At 44.9% G+C, this 13215-nt stretch overlaps 1 protein-coding gene across 1 annotated transcript in view; it reads right to left on the bottom strand.

The window, feature by feature from the left end:
* Nucleotides 1-7473: 7473 nt before the first annotated feature.
* Cilp (cartilage intermediate layer protein) overlaps nt 7474-13215 on the bottom strand; it is a 59981-nt gene continuing 54239 nt past the window's right edge. Inside the window, exons 8-9 of the mRNA XM_078049471.1 lie at nt 12362-12519; nt 7474-10337 (exon numbers count right to left, since the gene is read on the bottom strand). Of these exons, the coding sequence (XP_077905597.1) occupies nt 7969-10337; nt 12362-12519 (2527 nt within the window). The 3' untranslated portion in view covers nt 7474-7968. The remainder of the gene's footprint in view (nt 10338-12361; nt 12520-13215) is intronic.

Raw genomic sequence — 13215 nt, 5'->3', positions numbered from 1 at the left:
AAATGACCTTAAAAGCAAGATCTGAGGCGGGCACAGTGTCAGGAGGTTGAGGCAGGAGGATCGAGAGTTCAAAGCCAGCCTGAGCAATTTAAGGAGCCGCTAGGCAACTCAGTGAGACCTTGTCTCTAAATAAAATACAAAATTGGGCTGGGGATATAGCTCAGGGGTTGAGTGCCCCTGGGTTCAATCCCCAGTACCAAAAAAAAAAAAAAAAAAGCAAGATCTGACAAAATAATCACATCTAAACAAACATGGTATAAAATAATAATAATAAGCTTATTTTGAAGGGTTTAAAAAACCTTATAGCAGGACAATTCACAATAGATAAACTGTGGAACCAACCTAGATGCCCTTCAATAGACGAATGGATTTAAAAATGTGGCATATATTGGGGCTGGGGTTGTGGCTCAGTGGTAGAGTGCTCGCCTAGCATGCATAAGGCGCTGGGTTCGATCCTCAGCACCACATAAATGTAAAATAAAGATATTGTGTCTACCTAAAACTTAAAAATAAATATTAAAAAAAATGTGGCATATATACACAATGGAATATTACTCAGCAATAAAAGAGAATAAATCATGGCATTTACAGGTAAATGGATGGAGTTAGAGAAGATGATGCTAAGTGAAGTGAGCCAATCCCAAAAAACCAAATGCCAAATGTTCTCTCTGATATAAGGAGGCTGATTCATAATGGGATAGGGAGAGGGAGCATGGGAGGAATAGATGAACTCTTGCTGAGGGCCATTACCAAGTAGAAATGACACATGGAAATTTCCTTGCCAAGCGTACCCCATGCTCCTTAGAGGACATTCGATGGGACATTGCATGCATGCTTTAATAAAGTGACCTTGCTCAAGGACCAAGGCGGATCTGGGTAGTAACCGGCTCCTTGAGTTTAAGGCGTTGCCAGTTTAAGATAATGGGTTTTAGGGAAGTTGGAGATTGAAGATTATTGCTGGGATTAGGGTGTTCCTGCTGCTTGTTCCCTTGAATTCTCGTGAGATTAAAATGGGATTTGGAGATAGCCTCGTGGAGTAGGTGAATTGTGTGGGCAGACGGGAGAACGAGATTGCCCCTGGACCTGTGTGGAGGTGGTGTGAGAGCTGGAATAAAGAATTGCTGTTTGAACCTACAAAGGTGTGTGGTGGCTCGTGATTCTGGTGCCAAGCCGAGACCTTGGCAAACTCTAGATAGGGCAGAAGGATTGGTGGGGAAGGGAGGGGGCACGGGGTTAGAAATGATGGTGGAACGTGATGGACATTATTATCCAAAGTACGTGTATGAAGACATAAATTGGTGTGAATATCCTTTTATACAACCAGAGATATGAAAATTATGCCCTATATGTGTAAAAAGAATTGTAATGCACTCTGCAGTCATAAATAAATTTTAAAAAATTTAAAAATTATAAAAATTTACATATTATTTGGGGTGCAATTTTTGTTGAGTGTTAAAATAAGTTCAAAAGAAAACACTAAAGGGATAGAAAAAGTGTGAAACTTTCAAATCAATGGAAAGAAAAAAATTGGACTAAGAAAGATATTACTCAGCCAGGTGAAATGGTGCACAGCTGTAATCCCAGCAGCTCAGGAGGCTGAGACAAGAGAATTGAGAGTTCAAAGCCATCCTCAGCAAAAGCAGGGCACTAAGCAACTCAGTGAGACCCTGTCTCTAAATAAAATACAAAACAGGGCTGGGGATGTGGCTCAGTGGTCGAGTGCCAATCCTCAGTCCTCAGTACTCCCCCATCCCAAAAATCAGGTAAACACAAATCCAAATACATCTATAATAATTATGTATTTATTAAACTCATCAGTTAAAAGACAGATTGTCAAATTGGATAAAATAAACTAAAATTTAACTATAATACTGTTTACACGAAACATATCGTTAGGAAGACACAAAATATTTAAAATAAAAGATATAAAAAAGAGGGGCTAGGGTTGTAGCTCAGTGGTAGAGCACTTGCCTAGCATGTGTAACTCACTGGGTTGGATCCTCAGCACCACATTAAAAAAGTAAATAAAATAAAGGTGTTGTATCCATCTACAACTAACTAAATAAATAAAAAAAGATACACTGAATAAATACTAACCAAAAAAAAAGTGGGGGTGATCTGGGTATAGTGGCACACACCTGTAATCCCAGTGATACCACATCTCTAATAAAATATAAAAAGGGGCTGGGAATGTGGCTCAGTGGTTAAGTGTCCCTGTGTTCAATCCCTGGTACAAAAAAATTTTAAAAGCATGTAAGACCTGGCTGGGGATGTGGCTCAAGCGGTAGCACGCTCGCCTGGCATTCGTGCGGCCCAGGTTCGATCCTCAGCACCACATACAAACGAAGATGTTGTGTCCACTGAAAACTAAAAAATAAATATTAAAAAATTCTCTCTCTCTCTCTCTCTCTCTCTCTCTCTCTCTCTCTTAAAAAAAATGTAAGACCAAAGAACAAAACTATAAAAAAATAAAAAATTCTAACTCATAAAAAGGCATGAACATTCAATACTTAATATATACCCATTAAAATATCCTCAAAATGTTTAACCCCCAAATTGAGGAATCAGAAAAGTTACCAAGTGTATCATCTAGTGGAAGATTTCAGCATATTCCTAATTTATCGAACAGAACAATTCACCTTGAGTTAATAGTCCCGTATACATGAGCCCTGCACCCAATGCAAATTATAAAAATTGTTCAAGTACTAAGTAATGAAGCCAGATTCAACAGATTTCAAAGAACAGGTATCACACAGATCTTATCTGATAAATCTAAAAATCCCACCTGTGCAATGGCACACACCTGTAATCCCAGTGACTTGGGAGGCTAAGGCAGGATGATCACAAATTCAAGACCAGCCTCAACAGCTTAGAGAGGCCCTAAGCAACTTAGAAAGACTGTGTCTCAAAATAAAAAATAAAAAGGCTGGTGGTGTAGCTAAGTGATAAAGTGCTCCTGGGTTCAATCCTCAGTACCAAAAATAAATAAACATGGGCTGGGGATGTGGCTCAAGTGGTAGCGCGCTTGCCTGACATGCGTGCGGCCCGGGTTCGATCCTCAGCACCACATACCAACAAAGATGTTGTGTCTGCCAAGAACTAAAAAATAAATATTAAAAAAATTCTCTCTCTCTCTCTCTCTCTCTCTCTCTCTCTCTCTCTCTCCTCCCCCTCACTTTCTAAAAATAAATAAATAAATAAATAAATAAATAAACAAAAATTCTTCCTATTTGGAAATGAAAACCCTAAACTCTCCACAGCCCCACAGTGGTCTGCTCACTGAACACATGCTGAAGAATTTATCTTTTGGGGTGTCTCCTCAGCTCACAAGGACTCTTTCTCAGAATTGCTCTCACCTACCCAGCAGTATAAAGCACTATCCTTTGTGCTGTGATGGTTTGGATCTGGAATGTCCCCTGAAGAGTTCATGTGTTGGGCAATGCAGCAATGATCAGAGGTGAAAAGCGTAGATCATGAGGGCTGTAATCCATTAGTGGATTGATCCATTTGGTGGATTAATAATTTGCATGGACTACTGGTAGGAGGAGCATGGCTGGAGGAAGTAGGTCACTGGAGGCTGTGACCTTGGGGATTATATCTGTCCCTGAACTCTTTTTCTCTCTCTTTCCTTCCTGGCAGCCATGAACTGAGCTGCTTCTGCCATGATGTTCTGCCTCATCTTGTACCCACAGCAATGGAATCAGCTGCCTGTGTACTGAGACCTTGGAAACAGTGAGTCCAACATAAACTTTTCCTCCTCTAAGTTGTTCTCCTCAGGTATTTTGGTCACAGTCACCAAAAGCTAACACATGTCCCCACCCCAAAGTAGACTAAAGTGCAGAGGTAAACTTCACTGAGGAGAACCAGATTCTCCCCCTTCTCAAGGAATCTGCTTAGATAATGGCCTCAATTGATTGGACTAGAGGTGGAACCCCAATTCAAACTGGACTAATCGGATTTAATCTTCAAGACAGATCATGAGAAGGATGCAAATATGATAACCATCTTCTATGTGCACAGAATGGAGAAAGCTAATTTATCAAGAACCAAGGATTCCTATTTAGAGGAGTGAAAGGAAAAGAATGAAAGAGATTGCCAGAGAGAGAGAAATCTAGAAATAGGAGAGAGAAAGAGAGAAGTCACATCAGACAGATAGTCTGAGAAGTGGGGCATGAAGAGCAAGATCAAGTTAAGAGACTGAGAGGGCAGAAACCACTGAGTGTGAGGGAGGATAAGAGAATCAAAACCAGAGAGTGATGACCTGAATCCTGATGGCTCTGCAGTTCCTGACTCCAGTGGTTTCCTGAGGTTAGCTGGCATCGTGTTCCTGACTCATCATCAGAAGACTTCCAGGGTGCAGGGCCCCCTCTACTTCTTGGCTGTAACCAGTACTCTTTGTCTGAAACCCCACCCACCCCTGCTCTGCTTCCAGTTTTGCTTAAATCCTCTCAATCCTTTCAGACTCTGATCTCTCTGGGACATCTTGGTGACATATTTCTCTATCACCCCAGCTGCTAGAGCTCTGTGAACTCTTGAGAGCATTCTGTTTGAAAAACCCCTGCTGGTAAGCAGAAGCAGCCCCTTGGGCCCCCTACCTTCCTGTCTGTGCCTTTCCTCCTGCTGTCAGACATCCATCCTCATACACTTCACACCTAGAAACGGGTGATCAGCTACTGTCCAGCAGGCTTCGACTGAAAACCCAGGGCTTTTGAATATTTGTCCAGCAAGAATGCAGTCTACACAGAGGAAAGGAATAACTGGAGAATCAGCAACGGTTCTGAATCAAAGCCATCCTGGGAACGAACTGTGCCCTTAACCTCACTGAAAACCATGGACAGGACTTTAGAGATCATCTAGTTTCTAATCTAGACCTGTCCCTTCATTCATAGGTGAGGAAATTGAGATCTAGGGGAAAGGTGCACAGCTGGCAAGGAGCACATCTGGCTTTGGAAGCAAGACAAACATTAAGGAATTAGGTGACATGAGCTCAGCTCAACAGGGTTTCCTCATCTGAAAGAAAAGTATCTGCCTGCCAGCCCCTCCCAGCCTCTATCTGCTTGTGCCCCTTGTTCCTGACAGCTGCACCATCAGCAAGCCAGATCCTAGCTATCATTCAGATGTCAAACTAGATGTCACTTCCTTTAAAAGCTTCCCGAGACGGGTGACCCCAGGTGTAGGATATTTTCTATTATTTCATATACAAGTCCTGTCTACTTGCACTCATGGCCTGGCATCTAGCAGGCATTGGACATATGTCATGGTGAGTGAAGAAAAAAGTCAGGTACTAGCTGATGCCTGCTGGATTCCATTTATTCAGGCTCTCAACTGAGAACAGCAAGGGAAAGGCATGGAGTGGACACCCAGTCAGTCCACCTTCCCCCGAAATTCCTCTCTATGAGTTGGGAGGAACCAGTGGTCAGGTTGAGGCAGCATGTCCTCTGACTCCTGAAGCAGTCTGTGCTGCAGATAGCCGAATACTGACCCTTTTGCCTTGGCAGTCAATACCCCCGCCGCCCGCTCCCATAAGCCATTAGTGAGAGCTATTCCCTGGAAGCAGTGGGACAGAAGAGAAATTTGGAAATAGGTCAAATTGCAATCAAAGACTATAAGGAAGCTGGACCTGGTGGCACATACCATCAGGTATCTGTCATTGCAGCTACTTGAGAGGCTGAGGCTGAAGGATTGCTTAAGCCCAGGAGTTGGAGACCACCCTGGGAAATATGGTGAGACCCTGTCTCTAAATAAATGAATAGATAAATACATACCACTAGGCCTAGCCATGCCTGTGCTCACTTTCTCAATGATCATAGGGATGGACTGTTCAACCACAGAATTTCTTTTTTTTTTTTTTTTTTTTTTTTTGAGAGAGAGAGAGAGAATTTTTAATTTTTTTTTTTTTTTTTTTTTTTTTAGTTTTCGGTGGACACAACAACTTTATTTTATTTTTATGCGGTGCTAAGGATCGAACCCAGCACCCCGCACATGCCAGGCGAGCGCGTTACTGCTCGAGCCACATCCCCAGCCCCTCAACCACAGAATTTCTAATTGATTACAAACTCAACTCCTAGGGACTGGGCAGATGTTGATTTAAGAGTACAATTCTGGGGCTGGGATTGTGGTTCAGTGGTAGAGCACTTGCCTAGCATGCGTGAGGCACTGGGTTCAATCCCCAGCACCACTAAAACTAACTAAAATAAAGGTATTGGGTCCATATACAACTAAAAATTTTTTTAAAAGAGTTCAATTCTGGCCAGGTGTGGTGACACATGCCTGTAATCCTCAGTGGGAGGCTGAGGCAGGAAGATCATGAGTTCAAAGCCAGCCTCTGCAAAAGCGAGGCACAAGCCATTCAGTGAGACCTTGTCTCTAAATAAAATACAAAATAGGGCTAGGGATGTGGCTCAGTGGTCGAGTGCCCCTGAGTTCAATCCCTGGTATCCAAAAAAAAAAAAAAAAGAGTACAATTCCGGCATAGGCCAGAAGTGGCCAAAAGGAACTATGGGGTTGGTCGCAGGTCAAGAAAAGTTTTTTGTCCTGATTATAATTAAGAATCCTCTCTCCTCTCCTAATCTTTTGGCCTCTTTACTGCCCATTCTGGAGGGGTTGGGAGAGGAACAACCTGAGTGCACCTTACCCCACCCAACTCCCCACCACCCTGACTGTTGATGCCTACAAGATTGTTCTGGCACCAGCCACTGGCCTCTGATTTACTATTTTAAACTGAATGTCTTCTCCAAAAACAAAGCCCTGTCCATTTGGACCAGTTGTTTTACTCCAGGGACAGGGGTTATTATACACAGCAGAGACCTTTTGTCTGGAAAAGGAGAACGTCTTTATAAGAGTTTTGAAAGAAAAAAAAAGAAAAGACAGACCCACAGAGCACCCAACATTTGGGAGTGAAGTCAGCCATCCCAGCTGGAGAAGGCAATGGGCTTGCGGGGAACTGAAGTACCACTTGGCTAACTTGCCTAAGCTATTGGGTAAGCACCACAGTATTGGAAAGAAAGACAAAAATTGGGACATATTTTTAGTCTTGCTCAGGAGCCCAGTCACATGCTCACAACTCCAGGAATCTCTGCTCTTCTCTGAAAATGGAAAATATGATCCATGAGAATAAACTTAACTGCTGGAGTGTGTGTCTGGTTGCCCAGCCCTTAACTTAGGGACTCTGGGCCTCACAGGGCCTTGTAACTGGAGTCCATGTGCTTCTCTGAGTAGCTGGCTCACTGTAATGGTTAAAAGACAGAACAGTGGCCTCAGAATCAAAGTTCACAGTGTACATTTATTGACATCTGCCATGAGCAAGAGTAAAAGCAAATATGAAGGAGACACAACTATCAACCTAGTATGGCTAAGGATACAAGGAGATATCTTTTAGGAGTTGGTAGAGGAACTATGACTATCCTATTTCAATAGCCTAACTTTGTGTACTAGAGTTCCAAATTCAGCAAAGTAATAAATAAGTTCTTTACATTTCAAGTAAAAACATTATAGTTTATTTCTTTATTTCACCGCCACTTATTTATATGAATTGTGAAGGAGGCCTCGCTTACATCTTGCACAGCATGGCCAAGAAATATGCTTTATATTGGTTATTTGATCTTCAGCATAGATTATCATTATTGCAGAGGTGAGCAAAACACGCTAAAAGAAAAGGAAGTACACTTGCATTAATGGCACTCAATGAAGAACAGTCAAAGATACAGGGTTTTACCAGTGGCCAATTTCTTGTTTCCCATGGCAGATGTCAAGATGTCACATAGCACACAGAGGCTTTATTTGTCATTTTGGGGGCTATGTGCCAATCAGTGTCATGGGACAAAGACAACAAGTAAAGGCATGAAGAAACAAACAAGCAAATTGCACCAAAACAGATGTGTTTAAATTAACTGAGTGACAGTTTGTGCATCAGTCTCACAATGGCTGTCACGTGAGGTGGGGGGAGAAAAGTATGAAGAACCACAAGACTTAGTTGCTCAGAGGCTGTTGAGCAACTCCAGGAATCCTCAGAGAGGCCACCCCTACACGCCGGCGCTGGCCTCCCCTACTTGCCCGCTGCTGCCTCCTTGAGGGCACCCTTCCTTGCACAGTGCCTGCAGCAGGCGACCGGGCCGGGGTGCTTTGGAGGTACTGGAAAGCACTCTGACGGCCCACTTGCCTCTCTGCACAGTTAAAGGTGAGGGCCACTCCCACGTTGCTCTTCATGATTCTGGAGGAGCCATCCGATGTGCCATCAAAGCACCTGCCAAGTGCAATCTCCTTGGCCACGCGAGGGTCCTGGTCTGTAACGGTATAGATGCCATAGTTGTGTCCCAGTGGGTCCAGGGGTGCCAGCATGGTGTACTCACTAGTATCATTGTTGACTGCCAAGGGTAGGTGGTTGACCAGGTACTCATGTAGCATGGAGTTTACACTAGCTCGATGGCAGCTTCCCTGGGGGATGATCTTCACCAGTGTTCGGTCCACACGGTCCTGGTCATAGAGCATCCCACTGCACTTGAACTCCAGACAAGCAGATGAGACATTGGGCTGGTCCCTGTCCCGAGTACTCCTCACATCTCGGATTCCATACAGCTTCCCCACGGTCCGCCGGTGAGTGCCCCCCATGTTACGTGATCGCACATTCACCTCCACTGGCCCCACAATCTTTACCTTGATGTAGCATGCCCTGAACTCCATTGGCTTGGGCCACCATGCCAGGTAGTCTTCAGTCCAGCTCATAGGGTCATCTTCATTGAAGGGAACTGTGTTGTAGTCATAATGATCCCCCTCAATCTGGTAGAACCGAAAGTGGGCTGCACTGGGTGGGGCCTCCTCACATGCCCGGAGGTTCTCAAAGGCATAGATAGGCCCATTGCTCTCCTCAGCTGAGTTGGGCCTTGGCTTGGCCATGCTGATCTGGAAAGCTGTCTTTTTGACCCGTGGGTCCTCGTGATCTGTCCGACGGTACTTGAGCTTATTGAGGTAGGGCTGAGGGACACCAATGGCATTTGGGTTGAATTTAGGAGCAGACTCCACTGCTTCCAGTTCCTCCCCTGCCAGGCTTGCCAAGACATAGGCAGAGTAGGCATCAGGGGACTGGTCATCACAGAAGGCAGGCAGACAGGCCCCATTGGGGCCTGTGATGACACTGTCAAAGCGACCCCAGGCCCTCGGGTTGGATGAGAAGCCAGTTCTGGGCTCCAGATTGATCACAGAGACTACAACCCCTTGGATTTGCTCACTGGGCAAGAACCTCTCGCTCCGGTAGGCCCTCACCTTGATGTAGCACCTCCTGCTTTCAGGGACATCCAGGTTAAAGAGCCTCCTCTCACGGATCTCCATGTTGCCCACCAGGAAGGTTCTTTCTTCCCTTTTGTTCCTCCTTTGGCTTTCAAATTTGAAATCGCCTTCTTCCTCCCACAGCCCTGTGTCTGGGTTGAGGGACCAGAGTTTCATTGTGGGCACGTGCTCTGGCATCTTGACCTGGGTCGAGTCAAGGTGGACCTTCACCTTGCCAGCATTAAGTGGCTCTGAGTTGGCCTCATCTGTGAAGTCCACAGAGAACATGCCATATGTCCGAAGAGGGAAGGTATCTCCTTCATCATTGATGAAGTTCAGGTCACTCTGGGTAGCTGTGGCTGTGGAAATATTCCGGGGATCCAGGAAGGTCACACTGGCCTTCACTTTTCCCATGTAGGGCTCTCCATTCTGCCTGTAGAAACTCTGGGCTGGGATCTCCAGTTCCGCCACAGGGTCTTCTCCAACCACCTCCCCCAGAGGGATGATATTGGTCTCCGTGGCTTCCAGAGTGATGGGCTCTTTCCGGCGGAGCATCTTGATCTCATGGAACACAGCACTCCCCTTCCTGTTGAAGGGCAGCACTTTGGTAGTGTTGACAAATTTCTGCAGCCTGTCCACAAAAGTGAGCACCAGCCTCTCAGTGTCCTGGGGGACATGGAGGGTGAAAGTGCCCTTGTAACCAGTCATGCTCACACGGCTGTTCCCCATGTAAACATGGCCAAAGCGCATGGGCTCCCCGTTGTCAGCAGCACTGACACGTCCCCGCACAATGCTCCGGGTCTCTGTACACCGCTGGCAGCTGCACTCTGTGGCCACTTTGGTGGGCAGCGTATATCCACTGCACTGGATCTCCCTCTCCTCAGTTTTGGAGATGCCACAGCAGTTCTCCACAGCATCCCGGCACCTGATCCCATTATCCTGCTGCCCTGCACAGGTCTTGACTGGGCAGCGGCCCACATCATAGTAGAAGGAGTTGGTGGCATTCTGGAAGCAGTCATGGGGAAGCCGGATAAGATAGCTCTCAGGGGTTGGGTTGCAGGGACTCTCATCAAGTGCTAAAGAAGAAATGTGGAGATGTTAAAGTGGAAGTTCATACCCTATACCGAGTACCTCATTGCCACCTCTTCTCAGTTTCCAAAGGACAATCCTTTGTAATATCCTTGGGATAGCCATATCTCTGACAGAACTCTCTGAGGGAGATGGAACAACCATTAAAATCTCATTTTTTGAAGACTTTTTTTTTAGTTGTAGATGGGCACAATGCCTTTATTTTTATTTATTTATGTGGCGCTGAGTATCGAACCCAGTCCCCAAGCATGCAAGACAAACGCTCCACCACTGAGCCACAACCCCAGCCCACAAATATCATTTTATAGATGGGGAAATGGAATTGGTTGCTGACGTCACTAGAGTAGTGGTTCTCAATAGAGAGGTCTTGAACATGTGTGAGGGTATTGTAGTCATCACCAAAATTGGGGGCACTACTGGCATATGGTGGGCATGGCTTCTGATGCTCTAGGTCCGGCAATGCCTGGCACTTTACTGCATAAAAAAATATTCTGCATCCTGCATGACTTTCACATATCCTATGAGACATTCACAAAGGTAGAAACCCTGTTTAAAAGGATTTTAGCCTGGTATTTTTTACATGGCTCCAATACACTGAATTTTTCAAGAATGCAACTACCATATAAATCAGTCTGAGACTGCACTTTGTTTAGCTTGGAACAACACCAAGAATTGTTCCTTATATCAGGAAAATTACATCCCTACAACAGCATTACCCAAGGACTATGAACCACCAAAATGATACTTCTGTATCCATCAACATTTGTAGCTATCAATTCATGGTGACTCTGGATATAAGTACAAATGTCTGACCTCTTGGATTATCTTCTCAAGTCAATGTGCCAAAGCATTTAGATATCAAAATATTACTATTTTATGTTAAAATTACTTTCTCTTTATTTTTCCTATATTTCGTAGTTAAGGCCATGCACATATATATTTGGAAATTATATGTTGTTACTCTCTATAAATTGAACTGTGGAATAGTTAAGATAGTATTTTTTAAAAAATCACTGGGCAAAACAGGAAGCATTGGTGAGATGAGCTGGGAACCACTGCTGGGGGCTCCATGTCTTTGCTGAGGTCCAAATTTTTGTTTTGCCTGTTGCTCAATTTTCTTGGAGTCTGTGAAGTATTCCAGAATTCCTCCAATAAATTCTCTCTGCCTCTTGTTTTGTTTTGTTTTGTTTTGGCCAATTACTAAGATATCCTCTTTCTCCCTCACTTTTCAAGGGCAGGTTTTTGATAGATCTTTGGCTTTGAATTTCTTTCCCTCCAGTTCTCTTCTAGAAGCCAACTATAATCAGGTCACTGTTTCTTATAAAGCCCCCTCAGTTCCCCACTTCTGTACCTTTGCCCATGCCAGACCCTTCATCTGTATACCTCTACACACAGTAACTGCCAATTCTTTAAGACCAGGGATTCAAACATGGGCTGCAAATTAGAATTACTGGGGCAGTTTTTTAATCATGCATGCTCAGGCCATATCCCAAATTAAATCAGACTCTCTAGGGGTAAGGCAGAGAAATCAGTAATTTTTGAAACTCTCAATAGGTGGTGCCAAAGGAAAGCCAAGACTGAAAACCATTACTGAAGCTCCAACTGAAAGCAGCCACCTGGAAATCAGGTCTCTCCCTGCTAGCATCCACAGCCCCATGCCTGTAATCCAGACACTCGGGAGGCTGAGGCAGGAGGATTGCAAGTTCAAGACTAGACTTAGCAACCTAGCAAGACCCTGTCTCAAAATTAAAGGGATTGGGGATATAGCTTAGTGGTAAAGTGTACCTGGGTTCAATCCCTGCTACTTGTTTGTCTCATTTACATTTCTTCACCCCTCCTCAAATGGTGGCTCTGTGACAGCAGGAATCAGGTCTGTGCCATCAGGTCTGTGTACCAGAAGGCATGGCACTTTGCACAGCTCACAAAAGCCTGAGCTTTTACTTCCTACTTATGCTCAGTGGGTGTTCAGTGAGCCTCATTGCAGATTCAGGACCCAGACTTAGGCTCTTACCTATGACAGTCAGCTGGGCAACCTGGGACTTTGCAGCCCCAGCATCACTCTGTGCCTTGCAAAAGTAGTCCCCAGCCTGGTCCTGCTGCAGGTTCTTCAGCACCAGCTTGCTCTCATGCTTGTAGAGGGAGGGGTCCAGCAATGTGTCATTGTGGTACCTGTGAGTGATGAAGGAGTAGAGTAGGAGTGGGCAGTGGGAGGGCAGGTATATCTAAGGATAGTCCCAGGAGCAAGGAGTCAGGGAGACAAATAGCAAATGGATTCCTGTAGACATCAACATCAGCTGTGACATGCCTCAAGAGCACTGATTGGCTTAGGTCAAAGGGATTGGTTTGAAGTCCCAGGCCTGCCATTTAACTGGTTGTGGATCCTTGGACAAATCGTCTCTCATCTCTCTGAGCTGTAGCTTCCTGCTTTAGCTTCCAACTGACCTCAGAGAATTGTTGGGATTGTCAAACAAGGTAGTGGCTATAAAATGTTTGTGGAGGTAAAAGACTCCAGCTCTTGGGGCTTCTGAAACTGTTTGTTTTTACTGGGGAAAGAGGGATTGAGGAACCTGTACTGTGTCCTCAGCACATGCAGGTCAAGGACCCTGAGACCAGCAATGATCTGGGGGACCACAAGTTTGAGGGTACAAGAGGGCTTGCCAGTGGTCTAGGCAGCCTCAACCCTGCAGGTTCCCATTTGTAAACACAAATATCAAGGCTACCTTACTTAGAACTTTATTCTATTGGTTTCTGTTTTTTTCTTTTTTTGGGGGGGGGGGGGTTGGGATACCAGGGATTGAACCCAGGGACACTCAACCACTGAGCCTCATCCCCAACCCTATTTTGTATTTCATTTAGAGACAGGGT

The sequence above is a fragment of the Ictidomys tridecemlineatus genome, chromosome 5, assembly GCF_052094955.1.
Source record: "Ictidomys tridecemlineatus isolate mIctTri1 chromosome 5, mIctTri1.hap1, whole genome shotgun sequence".
Taxonomy (NCBI): domain Eukaryota; kingdom Metazoa; phylum Chordata; class Mammalia; order Rodentia; family Sciuridae; genus Ictidomys; species Ictidomys tridecemlineatus.
This window is presented reverse-complemented; position numbering and strand designations above follow the sequence as displayed.